The 24,906-nt window shown below is 44.0% G+C and overlaps 1 protein-coding gene across 5 annotated transcripts in view; it reads right to left on the reverse strand.

Moving 5' to 3' along the window:
- usp47 (ubiquitin specific peptidase 47) overlaps nt 1–24,906 on the reverse strand; it is a 229,929-nt gene that overhangs the window by 60,518 nt on the left and 144,505 nt on the right. For all 5 annotated transcript variants that reach the window (XM_072272897.1, XM_072272899.1, XM_072272896.1 and 2 more), the window contains 2 exons: nt 19,418–19,533; nt 2,165–2,284 (listed from right to left, as the gene is read on the reverse strand). In XM_072272897.1, coding sequence (XP_072128998.1) covers nt 2,165–2,284; nt 19,418–19,533 — 236 coding nt within the window. The remainder of the gene's footprint in view (nt 1–2,164; nt 2,285–19,417; nt 19,534–24,906) is intronic.

Here is a 24,906-nt window from a genome sequence, read left to right on the forward strand (position 1 = left end):
ACTGAATGCCAATACTAGCTGTACAACAGGAGCAGCACAAGGGAACAAGCAGAGAGAACCGCTCCCCAGTAGCCCCAGTGACACAGGGTTCAATCATAATCACTACAGCCGTTTGAGGGAATCTGTACATGACTGTACAGGCTTCCCCTGGGTGCTCTGGTTTCAACCTATATACCAGAGATCTGGCTTGGTAGGTTATAAGACCATAAGACATAGGAGCAGAATTAGGCCATTCAGGCCATCGAGTCCACTCCACCATTCTATCACGGCTGATTTATTAATCCCTCAACCCCATTGTTCTGCCTTCTCCCTGTAACCTTTGACAACATGACTAATCAAGAACCTATCAACCTCCACTTAAAATATATGCAATGACTTGACCTCTATAGCCATCTTTGCCATGATTCACCTCCCTTTGGCTCAAGAAATTCTCTTGAAATGAATGCTAACATGGCAAAAGAATCGGAGGGGACGAATGAGCATCAGAAAAAGTAAGTTACAGACAAAATAACTGGGGCTTGCACTGAGCCACAGCGTCAACAAAATAGGCTGAAGGTTCAAGATTGCTTTACATCAATTCCTGTACACAAGTGTAAAGGAGAACGAAAGAATTGTTGCCCTGGATCTGATGCAGCACAAAAAAAGAAAACACAATAAGATCAAGAACACAATAATTAAAACAAAATAAATATAAATACATTAAGATGGCTTATATCCATAGATCGATTGTATGTCCATAAGGTGATGTTAGGCACAGGAGTGTTTGTACATAAGGTGACTGACAGGAAATGATAAAGTAGTGGTGTTTGGGGGTGTGGAGGTGTTGATCAGCCCTACTGCTTGGGAAAAGTAAGTTTTTGAGTATGGTGGTCCTGACGTGGGTGCTATGTAGCCTCGTCTCTGATGGGAGTGGGACAAACAGTCCATGAGAAGGATGGTTGGGGTCCTTCATGATGTTACTAACGCTTTTCCAGCACCTTCCTGTATATATGGCAGGTAGGCCAGTGCCAGTGATCTGTTAGGCAGTTTTGTCTACCTGTTTTACAGCTTTCCTGTGTGCTAAAGTGAAATATTTGAATACTAAAAAGTATGAAAATTATCATCCAAATTAAAATACTTTCCCCTTCCAGCAAAACTGTATTTTATAATCACTTCATTCTATTAGGTTCTGTTAAAATTGGTTTCATACCAGAAGGTTTTAACCCTACTTGCTGCATTGCCATTAACCTGGAGTTACTTCCCCAAGCAGTAAGGCTGATCTGATGCCTTAAGGCTGTTACAGCTGGGAGAGGTCGTGGGGATAAGCTCCCATTACCTATTAAATGCTCCTAAAGATCTGCATCTCAAATAGTTTCTGACAACCAAGTCCTGTTCCTGGCCTTCATGTGTAGCTTAGCCAATAAACTCAGCTGAACCATTTCAATTGACAGGAGAAAGGGCAAAGGTCGATACTGGTGCCTTAAAACCAATCACTTTGGACAGATTGGGCTTCTCAGCTGTGGTTGGAAGCTAAACTAGGAGAAGAAAAACTCTGATCTCAAACCTCTGCTGCCTTGTGGCTATATCCATTCATGAGGAACGCTTTGGGAGTAAACCATGAGAAAAAACTCTGAACTGTAGTCCTTAAAACAGTCCCACATTAAGCTCAACATTGACTGGCAGTTCCTGCAATATCACTGGTGCCAAACAGCATCGGTCTCTGCCATGCCTTTGGATTCATCAGTTGTGTGGAGAGGGTGAGCGTGCTGCACGGGCAACAGCTTACTCTCCATATCATAGCCCTTGGCTTGAGTATTACACAAGGGCACAATATCCATGATCAACCCTGACCAATGGAGGGCTTCACAGAAGGCTTACCAACCCCTCCACACCACCAACCACCAAGGCTTTATCATTTCCTGTCAGTCACCTTAGGTATAGACATTCCTGTGCCTAGCATCACTTTATGGACATACAATCAATCTATCTACATATATAAGCTATCTATTTATATTTGTTGTTTTTTTTATTATTGTCTTATTTATCTTTTGTCGCTGCTGCATCAGCTCCGGAGTAACGATTATTTTGTTTTCCTTTGCACTTGCATACTGGAAATGACAGTAAACAATCCTGAATCACATATCTGTAACTGTCCAGCTCTGGCCGCCTTCCTTCTTTTACTCACCTTATTACTGCGGAAGAATCCTTCAGCCTTCAGTGTCTTGCTGAGTACATGAAGCAGCCGCAGATCATTGCAACAGCGCTCCAGGACAATGCGCATGTGTTCAGCAGAGAGTCCTGTTGCCTGTGGTTAAGAAACAAAAGGCAAATGGATTCCATAAGGCAACTGTTTTTGAAAACCAATTTAAATTTTAAATCCAGGAATATTTTTAAATCTTTACGAAATAGCAGCAAAACCCTGCCACACCACCATCCTTCAATTCTTCTTTCTACTATTGCTGTGAACCTGAACCAGTATTTGGTTGACACAAGAGACTATAGATGCTGGAATCTGGAACAACACAGAAAAAGCTGAAGGAACGCAGGGCTGAGCAGTGGGAATTAAAAGAAAAGTTGTTCAGTTTAAATAGAAGTTCAGCCAGGTAAATGAGGTCAATGGAGGGGAACAACTTGGATCTACAGTTGCAAGAAAAAGTTTATGAACCTTTTGCAATTACCTGATTTTCTGCGTTAATTGCTCATAAAGTGTGATCTGACACACAAAGTTAGGTTCTTGACAGAACCTGCTCTTCTCAAGAAAGATCTATTTATGTGCACCATGCCTCAATCAAAACAACTTTCAGATGACCTTAGAAGAAAAATTGTAGCTGGAAAAAGCTACAAAAGCATTTCTAAAGACTTGAGTATTTATCAGTCCACAGCAAGAAAAATTGTCTACAAATGGAGGAAATTCAGTACTACTGCTACTCTCTCTGCAAGTGGGGGTCCTGCAAAGATCACACCAAGAAGCAGGTAAAAAAGAACCAAAGGGTAACAGCAAAAAACCAAAAACATCGAGAACTTGCAAAAGTCGCTTTTCATGTATCCACTACAAGAAAAGCACTGAACAAGATTGGTGTTCATGGATGGACATACTGAAGGAACCCATTGCTCTCAAAAAAAACTTTGCTGCATGTCTCAAATTTGCAAAAGACCACCTGGATGATCCACAATGCTTCCGGGACAATATTCTGTGGACAGATGAGACAAACGTTGAAATCTTTGGCAGAAATGCACATTGCTACGTTTGAAGGAAACAGGGCACTGCACACCAACACCAAAACCTCACCCCAACTGTGAAGCATGGTGGAAGGAACATCATGGTTTGGGCCTGTTTTGCAGCCTCAGGCCTGGACAGCTTGAGGGAAAAATGAATTCAAAATTGTATCAAGACATTTTACAGGAGAATGTCAGGGTAGTGGTGAATCACCTGAAGCTTCATAGATTTTGGATGATGCAACAAGACAATGATCCAAAACACAAAAGTAAATCAACAAAAGAGTGGTTTAAGAAAGCAGAAAATTTGTGCTTTGGAATGGCCAAGTCAGAGTTCAGACCTTAAACCAGTTGAGAAATGGTGACGTGACCTGATGAGGTCTGTTCATGCAAGGTATCCCAGATATATTAGATCATAAGACAAAGGAGGAGAAGTCGGCCATTCAGCCCATCGAGTCTGCTCCGCCATTTTATCATGAGCTGATCCATTCTCCCATTTAGTCCCAATCCCCCGGCTTCTCACCATAACCTTTGATGCCCTGGTTACTCAGATACCTATCCGTCTCTGCCTTAAATACACCCAATGACTTGGCCTCCACTGCTGCCCGTGGCAACAAATTCCATAGATTCACCACTCTCTGGCTAAAAAAATTTCTTCGCATCTCTGTTCTGAATGGGTGCCCTTCAATCCTTAAGTCATGCCCTCTCGTACTAGACTCCCCCATCAAGGGAAACAACTTCGCCACATCTACTCTGTCCATGCCTTTCAACATTCGAAATGTTTCTATGAGGTCTCCCCTCATTCTTCTAAACTCCAAGGAATACAGTCCAAGAGCAGACAAACGTTCCTCATATGTTAACCCTCTCATTCCTGGAATCATTCTAGTGAATCTTCTCTGTACACTCTCCAAGGTCAGCACAACCTTTCTTAAATAAGCAGACCAAAACTGCCCACAGTACTCCAAGTGAGGTCTCACCAGCGCCTTACAGAGCCTCAACATCACATCCCTGCTCCTATATTCTATTCCTCTAGAAATGAATGTCAACATTGCATTCACCTTCTTCATCACCGACTCAACCTGGAGGTTAACCTTAAGGGTATCCTGCACAAGGACTCCCAAGTCCCGTTGCATCTCAGAACTTTGAATTCTCTCCCCATTTAAATAATAGTCTGCCCGTTTATTTCTTCTGCCACAGTGCAAAACCATACACTTTCCAACATTGTATTTCATTTGCCACTTCTTTGCCGATTCTTCCAATCTATCCAAGTCTCCCTGCAGACTCTCCGTTTCCTCAGCACTACCGGCCCCTCCACCTATCTTCGTATTGTCAGCAAACTTAGCCACAAAGCCATCTATTCCATAATCCAAATCGTTGATGTACAATGTAAAAAGAAGCGGCCCCAACAAGACCCCTGTGGAACACAACTGGTAACCGGCAGCCAACCAGAATAGGATCCCTTTATTCCCACTCTCTGTTTCCTGCCAATCAGCCAACGCTCTATCCACGTATGTAACTTTCCTGTAATTCCATGGGCTCTTATCTTGTTAAGTAGCCTGTGTGGCACCTTGTCAAAGGCCTTCTGAAAATCCAAATATACAACATCCACAGCATCTCCCTTGTCTAGCCTACTTGTAATTTCCTCAAAAAATTGTAATAGGTTTGTCAGACAGGATTTTCCTTTAAGGAAACCATGCTGAGTTCTGCCTATCTTGTCATATGCCTCCAGGTACTCTGTAACCTCATCCTTGACAATCGACTCCAACAACTTCCCAACCACGGATGTCAAGCTAACAAGTCTATAATTTCCTTTTTGCTTCCTTGCCCCCTTCTTAAATAGTGCAGTGATATTTGCAATCTTCCGGTCCTCCGGAACCATGCCAGAATCTATCGACTTTTGAAAGATCATCGCTAATGCCTCCGCAATTTCCACAGCTACTTCCTTCAGAACACGCGGGTGCATTCCATCTGGTCCAGGAGATTTATCTACCTTTAGCCTATTCAGCTTGCTGAGTACTTTCTCTGTCGTAATTGTGACTGCACACACTTCTCTTCCCTGCCATCCTCGAGTGGCCGGTATACTGCTGATGTCTTCCTCAGTGAAGAGTGAAAATACTGATGAACTGAAACAGTTTTGGAAAGGAATGGTCTAAAATTCTTCCTTGCCATTGTGCAAGTCTGATCAGCAGCTAGAGGAAATGTTTGGTGGAGGATATTGCTGCTAAGGGAGATTCTACCAGTTATTAAATACAAGGGTCCACATCCTTTTTCCAGCCTGGACTGTGAATGATTAAGCAACATGGTCAATAAAGACAGGAAATGTACAATTATTTGTGTGTCATTAATTTAGGCAGATTGTGTTTGTCTATTATTATGACTTAGATGAAGATCAGACATTTTATAAGTAAATAATGCAAAAAAAAACAGGTACAGGTGTCCCCGCTTTACGAAAGTTCACTTTAAGCCACTTTGCTTTTACGAAAAACCTACATTAGTACCTGTTTCCTCTAAGTGAAAGAAATCCGAAGAGGATTTTTGCTTTTACGAAAAAAGGTGCCCACTTTAAACTTGTGTTTACCCCGAGAAAGACTACCATGACTGTGAAGCTTTGTGCATGCGTGTACGTGCCGATTTTTTTCTACAATCGGTTTTGGCTAAATCTTTCGGATTCTGATAAGTGAAACTACGCTGTACATACATTATTTCTACTTTATATAGGCTGTGTATTTATCATATCATTTTTGCTTTTACTACATGTTGTGTTATTTTAGGTTTTATGTGCTATTTGGTAGGTTATTTTTTGGGTCTGGGAATGCTCAGAAATTTTTCCCATATAAATTAATGGTAATTGCTTCTTTGCTTTATGTCATTTCGGCTTATGAACAGTTTCATAGGAATGCTCTACTTTTGGATAGCGGGTGAAACCCGTAATTCCAAAGGGTTCACAAACTTTTTTCTTGCAACTGTATGTCAAAGAAAGCAGAGGGCTTAAACAGCTTCCTGATAGGATGTGGGGTGTACAAAGACCAGGTTCAGAATCAGATCTAGTATCACTGGCATATGTCGTAAAATGGCGTGAATATCAATATCTCCTTCCGGTAAAAAAAATACCCTGCTATTTCTCTCTTCTATCCTCAGCTCTAGCCCCCTATCTTTCCTCACCTGCTAATCACCTTCTCCTGGTTCCCCTTCCCCTCTTTATCCAATGATCCACTCTACTCTCCCATCAGATTCCTTCCCTTCCAGCCCGTTACTTTTCCTACCCACCTGGCTTCACCGATCACCTTCTGGTTATCCTCTTTCCTCCACTTTTTTTTATTTTGGCATCTTCCCCCCTTCCTTTCCAGTGTTGAAGATAGGTCTCAGCCTGAAACATCGACTGCTTATTCATCTCCATAGATGCTGCCTGACCTGCTGAGTCCTCCAGCATTTTGTGTACAATGTTTTGGATTTCAATCATCTGCAGAATTTCTTGTGCTTATGTCGTGAAATTTGTTGTTTTGTGGCAAAAGTACATTGCAATACATAATGATAAACTATAAATTACAATAAATATATATTAATGTAAATTAAATACAAGAAAAGATGAGGTAGTGTTCCTGGATTCAATATCCATTCAGAAAGCTGATGGTGGAGGGGAAGAAGCTGTTCCTGAATCATTGAGTGTGTGTCTTCAGGCTCCTGTACCTCCTCCTCGATGACAGCAATGAGAAGAGGGCATGTCCTGGGTGATGGGGGCCCTTAACAGCAGATGCCACCTTTCTGAGGGAGGGTCAGACTGCAGGGTTTCACCACAAAAACACTGATAATTCATTTTCCCCCAACAGATGCTGCAGTTCCTCCATCATGTTGTTTCTTGCATTTTATTTGCTCTCTTATTTAATTTTAAGAAACGATTCATTGCCAAGTTTGTTCATTTCGGCTGTGCTAACATCACAAGGCTCACATGCTGCTATGACCTTTCATTTGAGCATTTGTTATCAAATGATCCTACTATTCCCAATTCTGTCCCCGCTGGCCTCCTTTATTCCACACCTAATATCACACTTGGATAACCTAGAGCTCACCCACTCCTCTCCAACAACCCAACTACACCAGATCCATTCAGCGGCAGCTGTGATGTTTCACTCAAGCAAAACCTAAATTTACCAGAATCAGAATCAATTTTATTATCAATGATGCACTTGGCGGCCACTTGATTAGGTACACCCGGACAGCTGCTTGCCAATGCAAATATCTAATCGGGCAATCACGTGGCATCAACTCAATGCATCATGGCACGTGGACATGGTCAAGAGATTCAGCTGTTGTTCAGACCAAATGTCAAATGTGACCCAAGTGACTTTGAGCATCGAGTGGTGCCAGACGGGGTAGTTGGATTATCTCAGAAACTGCCGATCTCCTGGGATTTTCATATACACCAGTCCCTCGAGCTTACTGAGACAGACGCAAAAAAACCCAAAAAACATCCTGTGAGCAGCAGTTCTGTGGGTGAAAACGCCTTGTTAATGAGAGAGGTCAGAGGAGAATGGCCAGACTGGTTCAAGCTGACAGGAAAATGACAGTCACTCAGATAACCACAGGTTACAACAGTGCAGTGCAGAGGAGCAAAACACATCAAACCTTGAAGTGGATGGGCTGCAGCAGCAGACCACATGATATACATTACAAAGTGGCCGCCAAATAAATGTCATAAAATTACTTTTGGGGCAGATGTGAGACATAAAAAAATAATACAAGTTATAAATTTGCATTTGCAGTTCGGTGTCTTCTGGACTCCAGTTGATCTTTCACTCCAGCAGCCAAATCAGCAGTGAGAGCAATGCACTGACGAGTTTCGCACAGGTCGGCGGGAGCAGCGGGGAGTTTCGCACAGGTCGGCGGGAGCAGCGGGGAGTTTCGCACAGGTCGGCGGGAGCAGCGGGGAGTTTCGCACAGGTCGGCGGGAGCAGCGGGGAGTTTCTCACAGGTCGGCGGGAGCAGCGGGGAGTTTCGCACAGGTCGGCGGGAGCAGCGGGGAGTTTCGCACAGGTCGGCGGGAGCAGCGAGGAGTTTCGCACAGGTCGGCCGGAGCAGCGAGGAGTTTCGCACAGGTCGGCGGGAGCAGCGAGGAGTTTCGCACAGGTCGGCGGGAGCAGCGGGGAGTTTCGCACAGGTCGGCGGGAGCAGCGAGGAGTTTCGCACAAGTCGGCGGGAGCAGCGATGAGTTTCTCACAGGTCAGCGGGAGCAGTGAGGAGTAATACAAGTACAGAAGGGACAAGCAGAGTGGCCATTATTGGGAGTGCTTTGCGGGTGCTTGGTATCATTCCACCAGCCCAAACAGCGGTGGAAGCAGCACACAGCGAGGAAGTTTCTCATCGGTCAGCGGGAGCAAGCGCAGAGAGGAGTAAATAAAAGTACAGAAGAGACAAGTGGAGCGGCCATTGTTGGGAGTGGGCCAGTGGTGAGAGTGGGAGTGTCAGGCTTTAGCTCAAAGATGGCTTCGGCTTGGAAGAGATAATGGCTCTGGGTAAGTTGTCCAGCTAAGTTTCTATAAAGTTTCCCTTTTTTCTTACTGGGTCAGGGTATTTAGTTCACTTTAAATGGCTGTTGTGTGTTCTTCTTGACAGATGTTAAGAGTCCTGGAAGACGCAGACTCTTCCAGGGAACTACATCTGTGTGGTGCATCCAGCTGCAGCTCCTTGAGGACCATGTTAGGGGTCTGGAGCAGCAGCAGGATGACCTTCAGCTTGTATGGGAGAGTGAGGAGATCATGAATCAAGAGTTGCAGGGAAAAAGTCGCCCCTAAGTTGCAGTGAGCAGGTAGCTGGGTGACTGTCAGAAGATATGGGAAGGTGAATAGGCAGTTAGAGCAAAGCTCTCCATGGCCATCCCTCTCAATAATCAGTATATCACTTTGGATACTATTGTGGAGGTTGACCACCCAGGGGAATGTCACAGAGACTGCGTTATTGGCACTGAGCATAGGTCTGTAGTGCGGAAGGGAAAGAGGGAGAAGAAGGGAACAGTAGTGAGAGGGGACTCAATAGTCAGAGGAACAGACAGGAGATTCTGTAGACATGAACGGGACACTCAGATAGTATTCAAATCACAAACAAGAGAAAATCTGCAGATGCTGGAAATCCGAGCAACACACACAAAATGCTGGAGGAGCTCAGCAGGCCAGGCAGCATCGATGTAAAAAAGTACAATCGATGTCGCAGGTCGAAGCCCTTTGGCAGGACTGGAGAAAAAAAGCTGAGGAGTTGATTCAAAAGGTGGGAGAATGGGAGAGAGAAACACAAGACGATGGGTGAAACTTGGAGGGGGAGAGATGAAGCAAAGAGCTAGGAAGTTGATTGGCGAAAGAGACAGAAGGCCATGGAAGGAGGGAGGGAGCGAGGAGCACCAGAGGGAGACAATGAGATAACAAGAGAGAGGGGCAAAGGGATGGGAAATGGTGAAGGGTGGGGTAGGAAGCACCACTGGATGTTGATCAGATTGGAGGCTACCCAAATGCAATATAAGGTGTTGTTCCTCCAACCTAAGTGTAGCCTTACCACTACAGTGGAGGAGGCCATGGAATGGGAATAGGAAGTGGACTTAAAATGGGTGGTCACTGGGAGATCCTGCTTGTTCCAGAAGACAGAGCGTAGATGCTCGGTGAACCAATCTCACCAATATACAAGAGCACCGAACAGAGACCCAACAGGTGAAGTGTTGCCTCACCTGGAAGGACTGTTTGGGGCCCTGAATGGTAGTGAGGGAGGTGGTGTAGGGACAGGTGAAGCACTTGCTCCACTTGCAAGGATAAGTGCCAGGAGGGAGATTAGAGGGGAGAGACGAATGGACGAAGGAGTGATCCCTGCGGAAAGCAGAAACTGGGGGTGGAGGGAAAGATATGTTTTGTGGTGGGATCCAGTTGGAGATGTAAGTTTCGGAGAATTATGTGCTGGACACAGAGGCTGGTGGGGTGGTAGGTGAAGACAAGAGGAATCTCCAAATCCCAAATGTCACTCCACTCTTAAAGAAAGGATGGAGGCAGCAGAAAGGAAATTATAGACCAGTTAGCCTGACCTCAGTGGTTGGGAAGATACTGGGAGTCAATTGTTAAAGATGAGCTTATGGAATACTTGGTGACATGGGACAAAATAGGAGAAAGTCAGCATTGTTTTCTTAAGGGAAAATCTTGCCTGACTAACCTGCTGGAATTCTTTGAGATTACAGGTAGGATAGATAAAGGGGATGCAGTGGATGTTTTATATTTGGATTTTCAGAAGACCTTTGACAAGGTGCCACACAAGACTGCTTACCAAGATTAGAGCCCATCATATTACAGGATAGTTACTGACATGGTTAGAGCATTGGCTGACTGGAAGAAGGCACAAGTGGGAGTAAAAGGATACCTGTCTGGTTGGCTGCCAGTGAGTAGTGGTGTTCCACAGGGGTTGGTGTTGGGATCACTTCTTTTTTATGCTGTATTATCAATGATTTAGATGATCGAATAGATGGCTTTGTTGACAAGTTTGCAGATGATACAAAGATTGGTGGAAGGGTAGGTAGTGTTGAGGAAACAGGAAGGCTGCAGAAGGACTTGGACAGATTAGGTGAATGGGCAAGAAAGTGGCAAATGAAATACAATGTTGGAAAATGTATGGTCATGCACTTTGATAGAAAAAATAAATGTGCAGAAGGTCTTCTAAACAGGGAGAAAACTCAAAAATCTGAGATGCAGAGAAACTTGGAAGTCATTGTGCAGAACACCCTAAAGGTTAACTTTTAGGTTGAGTCAATGGAGGGGGAGGCAACTGCAATGTTGGCATTCATTTCAAGAGGTCTAGAATACAAGAGCAGAGATACAATGCTAAGGTTTTATACAGCACTGATGAGGTCTCACCTTGAGAATTGTGAACAGTTTTGGCCTCCTTATCTAAAAAAGATGTGCTGGCAGGGTTCAGAGGAGGTTCACAAGGATAATTCCAGGAATGAAAGGGTTATCTTATGAGGAATATTTGATGGCTGTGGGCCTGTACTCACTGGAATTTAGAACGATGAAGGGGTATCTCATTGAAGTCTTTCGAATGTTGAAAGGCCTAGACAGTAGAAAGGATGTTTCTCATTGAGAGGGAGTCTAGGTCAAGAGAAGGAGATGGGCACCTCGTCTCACCTGCTACTTGTAAAAACGCCATTCTCTTTCCTCAATTCCTCTGTCTTTATCGCATCTGCTTTCAGGATAAGGCTTTTCTACCTAGAACGACGAGGTGTCTTCCTTTTCCAAAGAAAGGGACTTCCCTTCCTCCACTATCAACGCTGCCCTCAACCGCATCTCTTCCATTTCGCACACATCCGCTCTTACCCCATCCTCCCACCACACTACCAGGGATAGGGTTCCTCTTATCCTCACCTACCATCCCACCAGCCTCCGTATCCGCCACCTCCAACGGGATCCCACCACCAAACACATCTTTCCCTCCCTCCTACTTTCTGCTATCTGTTGGGATCACTCCCTTGTCCATTCATCCCTCCCCACTGATCTCCCTCCTGGCACTTATCCTTGCAAGTGGAACAAGTGCTACACCTGCCCATACATCTCCTCCCTCACTACCATTCAGGGCCCTAAACAGTCCCTCCAGGTGAGGTGACACTTCATCCACGAGTCTGTTGAGGTCATTTACTGGTTTCAGTGCTCCCGGTGTGGTCTCCTGTATATCGGTAAGACCTGACATAGATTGGGAGACTGCTTCGCCGAGCATCTAAGCTCCATCCACCAGAACAAACCAGATATCCTGGTGGCGATATGTCCATCCATGGCCTCCTCCACTGTCGTGATGAGGTCACACTTAGGTTGGAGGAACAACACCTTATATTCCGCCTGGGCAGCCTCCAACCTGATAGCATGAACATTGATTCCTCAAACTTGTGGAAGTGCCCCCCACCACCCCACGCTTGACACTTCCCATCCTCTTTTCCCTCTCTCACCTATCTCCCTGCCTGCCCATCACCTCCCTCTGGTGCTCCTCCCTCCTTTTTCTTTCTTCCATGGCCTTCTGTCTCTTTCACTAATGAACTTCTCAGCTCTTTACTTCACCCCCCCCGCTCTAGTTTTCACCTATCACCTGGTGTTTTTCTCTCCCCTCCCCCACCTTTTACATCTACTCCCCAGCTTCTTCTCTTCAGGTTTTCTCCAGGGTTTCAGGCCGAAACTCTAACCGTACTTTTTTCCAAAGATGCTGTCTGGCCTGCTGAGTTTCTCCAGCATTTTGTGCGTGTTGCTTGGATTTCCTGCATCTGCAGATTCCCTCGATTGTAATGCAGTTGGTTGACTTCACACCTATCAGAAAGCCTAGAGCTCCACTGTGTGGACAGAGCATGTAGTACAAGATTACTATAGTTCATAATTCAATGTATTGAGTAAGGAGTTGGGATGTTCTGTTGAAACTGTGTCAGAGGATGGTGAGGCCTAATTTGGAGTATTATATGCAGTTTTAGTTGTTTATCCACATGTAAATAAGATTCAAAGAGTGCAGGGAAAATTAACAAAGATGTTGCTGGGACTTGAGCTGAGTTAGAAGGATATGTTGAATAGGTTAGGTCTTTATTCCCTAGAACGTAAAGGAATGAGTGGAGATTTGATACTCATCTGTCTTTGGAACATGGGAGGAAATCAGAACGCCAGAAGAAACCCTAATGCGGTCACAGGGAGAAAGTACAAACTCCTTACAGACAGCAGCAGAATTGAACCCCCGTTGTTGGTGCTGTAACGCATTATGCTAACTGCTATGCTACAGTGCCACCTTCAAATGGGCCAAAACACCCTGCCCAACTCAGTTTTTAATTTATTCAATGGTTAAGCCTCTTCAGATTTATTGATTCACCTAGATTATTGTGAAACCTCACCCCCTCCATCAGAGGAAGCATTGTCAGCAGCAAGCCCCCTCAGAATATGTTTCAATAAAACCACCTTTCATTCTTCTGTAATCAGAGATTAGACCAAGCCTGCACAACATTTCCGCACTTGGTATCCCCTTCCTTCCAGGAATTCAGCTAGTGCAACATCTCTGAAGTTAGAAAATGACAAATTGCACTTCATATGAATGGCATCTATAAGACAGAATCTTTAAAAGTAAAAAAAGAGTGAGCGACAGTGAGAACCTGCTCTGCTGTTCATAGGAACAAACATATGTACATAGATCGAGCTTTTCAATTTAACGGTCCTAGTTCTGAACTTCAAGCTGCTGCAGATGCACAGTGAAAAACATCCTGACTGGCTGCATCATGCTCAGGAACAGAAAAGCAGACAGGAAGTGGTGGATACAGCCCAATCCATCACACGTACAGCCCTTCTCACCACTGAGCATATTTACAAGGAGTGCTGCCAACAAGAACCATCAGGGACCCCTATCATCCAGGCAATGCTCTCTTCTCATTGTTATCTCTGGGGAGGTGTACTGGAGCCTTAGGTCTCAAATCACAAGATTCAGAAACAGTTTTTTACCACTCAACCATCAGGCACTTGAACCAGAGTGGATATATTTACTCACAATTCTGAACGGATTCCACAACCTAAGAACTGACTTTCAATGATTCTTTGCGATTCATGTTCTCAGTATTATTTCCTCATGTATTTGGAAAGTTTGGCTTCTTCTGCACATTGGTTGTCAGTCTGTCATTGATTCTATTGCATTTCCCTGTTCCACTGTGAATGCTCACAACAAAATGAAATTCAAGGTGACATACTAAATACCTACTTTGATAATTTTACTTTGAACTTGAACCACCCATTGTTTAAGCAGAGGTGTCCATAACCAGGAAACAGCCTGCACCTTGATCATGCCCACAATATAAACAAACACAGTCTACCTACTCTTACCTCCTACCAAGATACATCCTGAAGACTTTTGACTGCACCAGTGTGGCAATCAACCAAAACTGTACACAATACTCCATCTCTGGCCTCAAATCTGTATCACCATTGCAATCAACTTAAAGAAACTTCATAAAGTCTATGTGGTGCTGAATACCTGTAGGAAGTACAGAGAATAAAAGCATGCCTGTGTTTAAAACAAAGCATATCTGTGTTTACAGATGGAGCAAAGATTATAGATTTGTGTCTTAATTTGCTTTATCAAGACCAATGAAGGGACTCAACCTGAGAACTAAATCATAAAAGGACGTAATGCTGAGGCTTTATAAGACATTGGTCAGACCGTACTTGGAATATTGTGAGCAGTTTTGGGCTCTTATCTAAGAAAGGATGTGCTGTCGTTGAAGAGGGTTCAAAGGAGGTTCAGGAGAATGATTCTGGGAACAAAAGGAATATCATATGAGCACTGATCAAAGGCTCTGGCCTGGAATTTAGAAGACTGGGGGTGGGGGGGGGGGGGCGAATATCATTGAAACCTATTGAATATTGAAAGGCCTAGACAGATTGGATATGGTGAGAATGTTTCCTAAACTGGGAATGTCTCCAACCAGAGGGCACAGCCTCAGAATAGAGGGGCAACCATTTAGAACAGAGATGGAGGAATTTCTTTAGCCAGAGTGTCGTAAACCTGTGGAATTCATTGCCACAAATGGCTGTGGAGGCCAAGTCATTGAGTATATTTAAGGCAGAAGTTGATAGGGTTTTGATTAGTCAGGGTGGCAAAGGTTATGGGAAGAAGGCAGGAGAATGGGGTGAAAGAGATAATAAAATCAGACATGATGAAATGGCAGAGCAGATTCAATGGGCTGAATGGCCTAATTCTGTTCCTACATTTTATGGTCTAATGCTTACAGTTCCTTTCCTTCAGCTGCTGAGCGTTGCTGCTGATTTCCAGCATTTGCAGTCTCGCATATCTCCACCATTTATGATCACAGGTCACACAAGGGACAAGAGATTGCTTTCTCAACAGCTTTTGCATGGTAGAAATCAATCAAATGGATCTACACTGCTCTGAGCCCATGCCTATTGCTCTTTCAGTTCAGATAATCCAAGCTGTTGACATCTCATACTGGGTTGTTCTGAAGTACAATCGATTTTAAAAATCAGTCCAATCTCTTTACAAGAAATTTTGACGTACAATTTGTCATCCTAATTGATTGCTTTACCTGCATGTTTACTTTTTATATTTTATCAACCAGTTCCCAAGATGATTCTGTACGCAAAAGAGTTTCTCATCGTTTATAATTCTTTCTATTCTTCACACAAAACAATAAACATTAATTTTCCCACTAAATTCTCTTCTCATCAGTCGATTTCTTATTGGTTCAATGCAAGAACTATCCAGCTGCAGTACAGTGCAAAAGGGGAGGAAGCAGGAACACTGGAGAGAGATTCCGTAATGATCAATAAACCAATTGTTTGGAATCAACCGACCCTGCCTGGTGTTTCAGAACTGGGTGTTTGCGCCCATGCCACACCCCTGCCCTGGCAATCCTCTGCCACCTGTCCCACAGCCCTCTTGTGGCGATCCACCCCCATTCTCAACATCTTTTGCTCTCGTCAGATTTACAAAGTCACTGTGTTCCATGTTGACAAGAACAGTGCTGTGCAAAAGTTTCAGGTATCCTAGCTGTATATATGTACTGTGCATGTATATGTATATATATGTACTGTACATCCTCTCCCTGTTGCCTTGCAAAATCCTGCCTTTCAGCATCATTATCTGGCATGAAGGGGTCACAGCACAGAATCAGAAAAAGCTGCAGAAAGTTTTAAGCTCAGCCAGCTCCATCATTGGTGCTGCTTCCTACACCCATCTTCAGCTCATCAACTTAATTAACTTTGCCTACAACTTCCACCTGCCCTCAAATTTACTTGGTCCATTTCCAACACCTCTCTCAATATCTCTGCCTCTTTCTCTGGAGACAGTCTATCTATTGATATCTTTTATAAACCTGCTGACTCTCACAGCTATCTGTACTGTACCTCTTCCCACCCTGTCACTTGTAAAACTGCCATCCCTTTCTCTAAGTTCCTCCGTCTCCACTGCATCTGCTCTCAGGATAAGGCTCTTCAATCCAGAACCACTGAAATGTTCTCCTTCTTCAAAGAAAGGGGCTTTCCTTCCTCCACCACCAATGCTGTCCTCCCATGCACCTCTTCCATTTTGTGTACATCTGCCCTCATCCCATCCTCCTGCTGCCACGCCAGGGATATGGTTCCTCTTGTCCCCACCTACCACCCCAACAGCCTCTGCGTTCAGCACATAATTCTTCATAATTTCCACCATCACCAACACGATCCCAACACCAAACACATCTTCTCCCTCCCCTCACTTTCTGCAGGGATTGCACCCTTCATGACTCCCTTCTCCACTTGTTCCTCCCCATTGATCTTCCTCCTGGCACTTATCCTTGCAAGTGGAACAAGTGCCACAACTATCCCTACACCTTCTCACTCATGACCATTCAGGGCCCCAAACCGTCCATTCAGGTGAAGTGACACTTCACCTGCAAGTCTGCTGGGGTCATCTACTGCACTGGTGCTCCCAGTGTGGCTTGCTGTATATCAGTGAGACGCTATGTAGATTGGCAGACCACTTCGGCAAGCACCTGCGCTCCATCCTCCACAAAAAATGAGATCTCCCGGTGGCCACCCACCCACACTGACGCGTCAGTCCAGGACTCCTCTACTGCCAGGATGAGGTTACACTCAGCTTGGATGAGCAACACCTTATATTCCGTCCGAGTAGCCTCCAACTTGATGGCATGAACATTGCTTTCTCAAACTTCCAGTAACTGCCCCTCCCACACTCTCCTTCACCATTCCCCATTCCTGTTCCCCCCCCCCACCTTATCTCCTTCCCTGCCCATCACCTGCCTTTGTTGCTGCTCCTCCTTCCCTTTCTTCCATGGTCTTCTGTCCTCTTCTATCATATTCCCCTTCTCCAGTCCTTCATCTCTTTCACCAACTTCCCAAATCTTTACTTCACCACCCCCGCCCCCTCGGTATCACCTGTCACCTTGTACTTCTTTCCCTCCCCCCACCACTGTTCTCTGTCTTCTCTCCTTTCTTCCCAGTCCTGATGAAGGGTCTCGGCCTGAAATATCAACTGTTTACTCTTTTCTATAGATGTTCCTGGCCTGCTGAGTTCCTCCAACATTTTGTGCATGTCCCTCCACACATGCTGCCTGGCCTGCTGACCTCCTGCAACATTTTGTGTGTTACTCCAGAATCCAACATCTGTAGAACTGTATCAACACCCAAGGTAATGCACTTCACTAGGTATTTTTTTTCCTACCTGCTAGGTAATTTTTTTCCTTGTGTCACCTGTATGAATTTTATATCTGCAACTCATCTTTTACCTTAAAATATTCACTTTCTTCATTACTGTCTGATAATAAATACTCTGTGTCTGTCCTATCCAGCTCCAGATACATGGATTAGATTAAAAAAAACTAAATGTTCATACTGAGCACATAGTCAAATCTGAGGCAGACCTAACAAGGATGTTGCCAGGAAAAAGGGAGGCTACAGAATGACTTAGACAGATTAGGAGAATGGGCAAAGAAGTGGCAGATGGAATAGTAGTGTCGGGAAGTGTATGGTCATGTACTTTGGTAGAAGGAATAAAGGCACAGACTATTTTCTAAACGGAGAAAATTCTAAAATCTGAGGTGTAAAGGGACATGATTCCCTAAAGGCTAACTTGCAGGTTAAGTTGGTGGGGAGGAAGGCAAATGTGATGTTAGCATTCATTTCAAGATGACTAGAATATAAAAACAAGGACATAATGTTGAGACATTTTAAGCAATGGTGAGGCCTCACTTCGAGTACTGAGATCAGTTTTGGGCCCCTTATCAGAGAAAGGATGTGCTGACATTGGAGAAGGTTCAAAAGAGGTTCACAAAAATTATTCCAGGAATGAAAGTGTTACCATATGAGGACTAATTGATGGCTCTGGGCTTGCACTCACAGGAGTTCAGAAGAATGAAGGAAGAGGTCTCAATGAAACTTATCTCATTAGGCCGCGACATAGTGGATGTGGAGAGAATGTTTCCTGTGGTAGGGGAGTCTAGGACCAAAGGGCACACCCTCACCCGAAGGACCTGTTTCTGTACTTTAGCCAGAGAGTTGTGAATCTGTGGAATTCATTGCCACAGGAGGCTGTGGAGGACAAGTTACTGGGTATATTTAAGTCAGAGGTTCACAGATTCTTGATTAGTCGGGACATGAAGGGTTATGGAGAAAAGATAGGAGATTGGAGCTGTGAGGAAAATGGATCTGTCATGATGAAATGGTGGAGCAGACTTGATGAACCAAATAGCCTAATTCAGCTCCTATATCTTATAGTCTTTTGGACTTGAGTTCCTGATTCATAGGGAAAGGCTGATTAAGTAGGACTTTATTCCCTGGAGTGTAGGAGAATGAGAGGAGATTTGATAGAGGTGTACAAAATTATCAGTATAATGCAGGCAGGCTTTTTCCACTGAGCATGGGTGAGACTAGAACTAGAGGTCATAAGTTAAGGGCGAAAGGTGAAATGCTTAAGGGGAAGTTCTTCATTCAGAGGGTGGTGACAGTGTAGAATGAGCTGCCAGTGGAAGTGGTGCATGTGGGTTCAATCACAACATTTAAGAAAAATAAGGAGAGGGACATGGATGAGAGGGGTATGGAGAGCTATGGTCTGGGTACAGGTCAATGGCACTAGGCAGATTAATAGTTTGCCACTGGACTAGATGATCCAAAGGGCCTGTTTCTATACTGCAGTGTTCTATGACCCTCACCACTCGGAACATGGTCTCTTCTAATTATGAACACTGGAGAGGAAGTATGGGAACCTGAAGACCCATACTTGGCATTTTAAGAACAGCTGCTTCCCCTCTGCCATCAGATTTCTGAATGAGCCATGAATACCTCACTATTCCTCTTTTGCACTCTTCAGATTGATCACATTTTCATCAAAACATTACATTGAAAGGCATCATTTACATGAACAACCAATACAACCCCAGGACGTGCTTGGGGCTGCAAGTGCCGCCACATATTCTGGCACCAACATAGCATGCCGACAATGTTCAGCAGAATTAATTTATAGTAATTGTTTATGTCTTGCACTATACTGCCGCCACAAAACAACACATTTCTGACATCTGAAAGTGATAATAAACCCAAATGTAAACCTGGTATCTGAGCTAGTGTTGCTCATAGCCAAATACTCAACCTACTGAGAGGATGACACACTGTACAATCCACAGATGCAACACAACTCCAAGCACACAGACAAACTCGTGAATCTAATGACCCACAGCTCCTACCTGGGAAATGATCTGTTTGAACTCGGCCACTGTTTGGTTAAGATAGGCCCGAACACTGATGGGCGGAGCCAGCGTTTCTGTCTTCAGGTCAACCACGTGCACCTTCACCATCACTTCTGAACAAAAAGTAATGGATGAACATGAGATGAGCAGGAATGGCAGTGGCAGGCTTGCTCTGCTGCAGACCTTTGCAAGCACCATTTTATGGCCTCTACTGACACTGTTTCAGCTACAAACAAACCTCTGAAATGGAATACAGTGGATTCCGGTTAATTGGGCCACCAGTTAATCAGGGCAGCTGCTTATTTGATACGGCTCTTAAACAATAAAAACTAATTGAGAAAATAGTCAGGACTCCCTTCATTTATTTGGGACACTATGTTGCTTAATTGGGCAAAGGACTATTGCCAAACAGTTTCTAACTTCCATCAATTGCGTGTACTTGTGTGGCTGTTAGACACTACACTGTGCTTAGAGTGAATAGTTTTAAAATAGTGTCAGCTGTGTGTACAAAAAGCAGTGATTCCTGTCACTGAAGTTGGTAAGAAATAAGCAGTAAGACAATTCAGAACTGTATTGCTCACTGTGGTTTCAAACATTCAGGCTTGGAAATACCAAAAATGCCAGGAGTGAAAATGAAACGATTTCACTACTTCAGCAAGTTAGGGACTACAAAGAGTTTGAAGATATCGACAATAATTTTGAATGCTACAGTGAAAAATGAAGATTTGAAGGAAGCAATCTAAAGCATTGTATGAAGGCAGGGCTTTATCTGCACAAGGAGTCTGCTCTGATTTTGTTCATTTACAGTCAATCTATAGAACACAGCAGTGTATTCTGATTGAATTCCTCTGTCAATAACTATTAGGAACTAATACAATTTTATAGTACTATTATAGTATTGGTATTGTTCTAAATTTGTTCTGCATTTCATTTAAATAGACAATTTGTTACTCAGTAATAGAGCAGTTTGATTTTAATACATGTTTTTAACTATTTCCATGAAACTTTGACAAATTGAGGCAGCTGCTTAATTGGACCAAAATGTACTGGTCCTGATGTGTCCCAATTTACTGGAATCCACTGTATTTTATGATGACTATTTCCAAACTTAAAACGTATATTTAGTGCCTCTAAAACACTAAATCAGTACACACAAAGAATTGCCCAAGCCTGAATAGTTTTTTCTTTGTGCACTGAATTTTTTATATTAAATTGTCAATTAAGCAATGAGTAAATTCCGTAACCACACAGAGACATTCAACGAATATGCACACGTGCTTTATTCTGAACTTAGAAGAACAGCGGGCAGGGAGAAAATATCATTGAAATCTATTGAATATTGAAAGGCCTATCTGGAGTGCATATGGAGAGAATGTTTCCTATGGTAGGTGAATCTAGAATCAGGGGGTACAGGCTCAAAATAGAGGGGCATTCCTTTAGAACAGAGATGAGGAAGTATTTCTTTAGCCAGAGGGTGGTGAATCTGTGGAATTCATTGCCATGGATGGCTGTGGAGGCCAAGTCATCAGATATATTTAATGTGGATGTTGACAGGTTTTTGATTAGTCAGGGTATCAAAGGTTATGGGGAGAAGGCAGGAGAAAGGGGTTGAGGGGGATAATAAATCAGCCATAATGGAATGGCGGAGCAGACAAAATGGACAGAATGGCCCAATTTTGCTCCAGTGTCTTATGGTTCCTTTTAACTTGCAGATATTCAGGGCAAACTGATACCACTATTATTTAGGCATCACCAACACAACCTCCACCCAGCTCTAGAGACATAGCAGTACGAGGTGCACCAGCAACTCAAATTTACCAGACTGTATACAGCGATTCCAACCCACATTTGCTCCCCTTACTTGCAGAAATAAGGCAACTCCACTTCAAAACATTTACTCAAACACAAGTGTAAGACCCATTGCTCAGAGTTGGTGTGTGAAAATAATCTTTACTGCAACCACACCCCGGTTTCCTTGTGCAGTGTCTGGTGCTAATGATCAGTGTGATTCTTGTGTCTGCGGTAACAGAAGAGTGGACAAACTTAGCAGGAAAACAGTGGACGATGCCGATGCATTAAATTAGCTTTATTTGTCACATGTACATCAAAACATAGTGAAATGCTGTATAAGCATCAATGACCAGAGTCTGACGATGTGCTGAGGGCAGTCTGGAAGTGTCACCATGCTTCTAGCACCAATAAAGCATGTCCACAAATCACTATCCCTAACCCATACATTTTCGGAATGTGTGAGGAAACCCATGCAGTCACAAGGAGAATGTACAAACTCCTTACGGGCAGCAGAGGGAATTGAACCCTGATCGTTAGCACTCTAAAGCATCATGCAAATTGAATGTTAGCTCATCACTATATCTGAAAGAAACTGTGCTCTTGAACTGCTTATCCTCAATTGTAAAGTGCAAGAGTATAAAGAATGAGCAATGTTATCACTATGTTTCCTTCAATAACTGATAATAAAAGCCAAAGCAACTACGTTATTTTTAGAGAAACACACAAAATGTTGGAGGAACACAGCAGGTCAGGCAACAGCTATGAAGGGGAATAAACAGTTGGTGTTTCAAGCCAAGACCCTTCATCAGGACTGGAAAGGAGGGGAGCAGGATCTCAGCCTTAATCATCGGCTATTTATTCCCCTCCAGAGATGCTGCCTGACCTGCTGAGTTCCTCCAGCATTTTGTGTGTATTGCTCTGGATTTCCAGCATCTGCAAAATCTCATGCATTTTTTTTTAAGTTGTTGCCAAAGTCAGTACTGATCCAGTGTTTTTTTTTTCCCCACCCGAAACTCCAACAATTCCTTTCCATCCAGAGATGCTGTTAGAGCCACTGAGCTCTTTAGCAGATTGATTGTTGCTCCAGATTCCAGCCGTCTCACATCTCCAATAATTTTCTAAAGATTAGCTTTGGTATGTGTTCTGAGGTTGCTTATTCTACCAAACAGAATATTCAGCAACACACTGGATACTGGAGGAACACAGCGGGTCAGGCACCATTTGTAGAGGGAAATGGACAGTTGACGTTTTGAGTCGAGACACTTCAATAGGACTGGGGAGAAGGTGGGTGGAGGACCTAAAGTAGAATCTCTTCATTGGCTCAGACTCGTTGGATTTGTCCTGGAATTAGTGGGAATAGAAGAATGGCTCTACTGTGGAGCGAATAAGTACGCTGTGGTCGATCATGGATATCGCGTCCTAGCTGTCATAAGCCAGGTCAGTATGATATGGAGAGCAAGCTGTTACTCATGCAGCAGGCTCCCCCTCTCCATGCAGCTGATGAATGCAAAGGAACAATAGAGACCAATATAGTTTGGCACCAGCGGTATCACAGGAGTTGCCAGTCAGCGTTGAACTCAATGTAGGACTGCCTTAGGGCCTCCAGCTCCAGATTTTCCCCTGGGGTTTACTCCCAAAGCCTTCCTCATGACAGGGTATAGCCACAAGTCAGCGGAGGTTTGAGATCAGATTCTTCTTTCTCCTAGATGAGCTGCCAACCATGGCTGATAAGCCCCATCTGCCCGAAGTGCCAGCAGCCTGCCTTTCCTCTTTTCTCCTGTCAGTAGAAATTGTTCCGCTGGGCTCAGGAGCTAAGCCACAGGTGAAGGCCAGGAGCTAGACTTGGCTTTCAGAAGATATTTGAGACACATGCCATAAGGAGCATTTAATAGATAGTGGGAGCTTATCCCCACTGCCTCCCCACCTCCGGCTATGACAACCTTAAGGAAATGCCTCCAGATCACATTTTACAAACGGAGTATTACAAATGTGCTTCATGTTCAATCTGAGATAAGGAGGGAACAAAGTGGTCCCCTCTCAGATGCAGGGCGAGTTCCTCCCCTAACCCTATGTTTGTCATGTGACCTTATGCAGCAAGACTTTGACAAAATCCTTCACAGAGTTGATGTTGATACACTAAAGTTTTGTTGTATCAGGGTTCTAGGCTCCTGACGGCAACGTACACAATGATTTGCATTAAGTGGATGGAATTACATTGAAAACAGGTGATCTGGAAACATGCCATGCCATCCTGAGCTGTGTTTCCAAAGCAAAGTCACCGTCTGATTTTCTCATGGTGTACAGAAAGAGATTCCAATCTCAGCACATTGGCCTGATGTGGGTTCAGTCACTTGCAGAATGAAATCTTGGCTCACGTCAATGCCCACGTGAAGACTGATTGCACAAGTACACTGGGCAGCTGATAAACAAACCCTGTAACAAATCAAGCATGGACTCCAGCTTTGGCTAATTTGAGGATTTGCATCGTCCTTCAGAGTGCCAAATACTGCCCTGGTGACAAGTGGATGTGGGAGATTGATAGCAGGGGTTCCTAATGCTTTTTTTTATGCCATGGATCAATACCATTCAGCAAGGGGATCGTGGACCCCGGGTTTAGAGTGTATGCAGAGATTGACCAGGATGCTGCCTGGTTCAGAGGGCAAGTATTATGAAGAAAGACTGAGTAAGATAGGTTTTTCCTCTTTGAAGCAACTGAGGATGAGAGGCATCTTAAAAGAGGTGTACAAAATGATTAGAGGCTTTGATCAACTGGAAATGACTAATACGAGGGGACACAATTATAAGATAATTGAAATATAGAATCAGAAACAAGAGAAAACCTACAGATGCTGGAAATCCAAGCATCACACACAAAACGCTGGGCCAATGCCCTTCGGTAGGACTGGAGAAAAGGCTGAGGAGTAGATTTAAAAGGTGGGGGGGTGGGGGAGAGAAACACAAGAGGAAATGCGAAATCTGAAGGGGGAGGGGTCAAGTAAAGAGCTGGGAATTTGATTGAAGGAGATACAGGGCTGGAAAAGGGGAGTCTGATAGAAGAGGATAGAAGGCCATGGAAGAATGAAAAGGGGGGAGGAGCACCACAAGGGTGGGCAAGGAGATAAGATGAGAAAAGGGAAAGGGGATAGGATGTTGAAGGGGGCGGGGAGGGGGTTGTATTATTCTGGAAGCTTCTCTGGTATTGTATTACTTGAATAGGGGCTACCTGACTGGTTACTCTTACCTTCAAGTATGAATGGAATGTGTCTTATCTATGGGTATAAAAAGAGCTGAACACGCAAGCTCACGATCGTTAATCTTTAACTTCTTTTTTCCCTTCCCTGTTACTGTCTGCTTCCAATTCTCTGCTTTATTAGTGCTTCATAAAACGATTGTGAAGAGACAAGTTTTGTGCATATGTGGTAACAGAAACAGGGTCAATATTCCAGGCTAAAGGCATGATCAGAATGGATTAACATACTTGGCAAGAATTAGAGATAGCTCAAGAGAACTATCATTTGAGCAGGTTAACTATGTCACCAAAGGCACTGGAAAATTTCTATAGATGTACCGTAGAGAGCAGTCTGACTGCTTGCATCACTGTCTGGTATGCGCAGTATTGCAAAAGGCTGCAGAGGGCTGTAGACTCAGTCGGCTCCATCAAGGGGGCATGCCACCCTACCATCGAGGGTAACTTC

The sequence above is a fragment of the Mobula birostris genome, chromosome 11, assembly GCF_030028105.1.
Source record: "Mobula birostris isolate sMobBir1 chromosome 11, sMobBir1.hap1, whole genome shotgun sequence".
NCBI classification, from domain to species: domain Eukaryota; kingdom Metazoa; phylum Chordata; class Chondrichthyes; order Myliobatiformes; family Myliobatidae; genus Mobula; species Mobula birostris.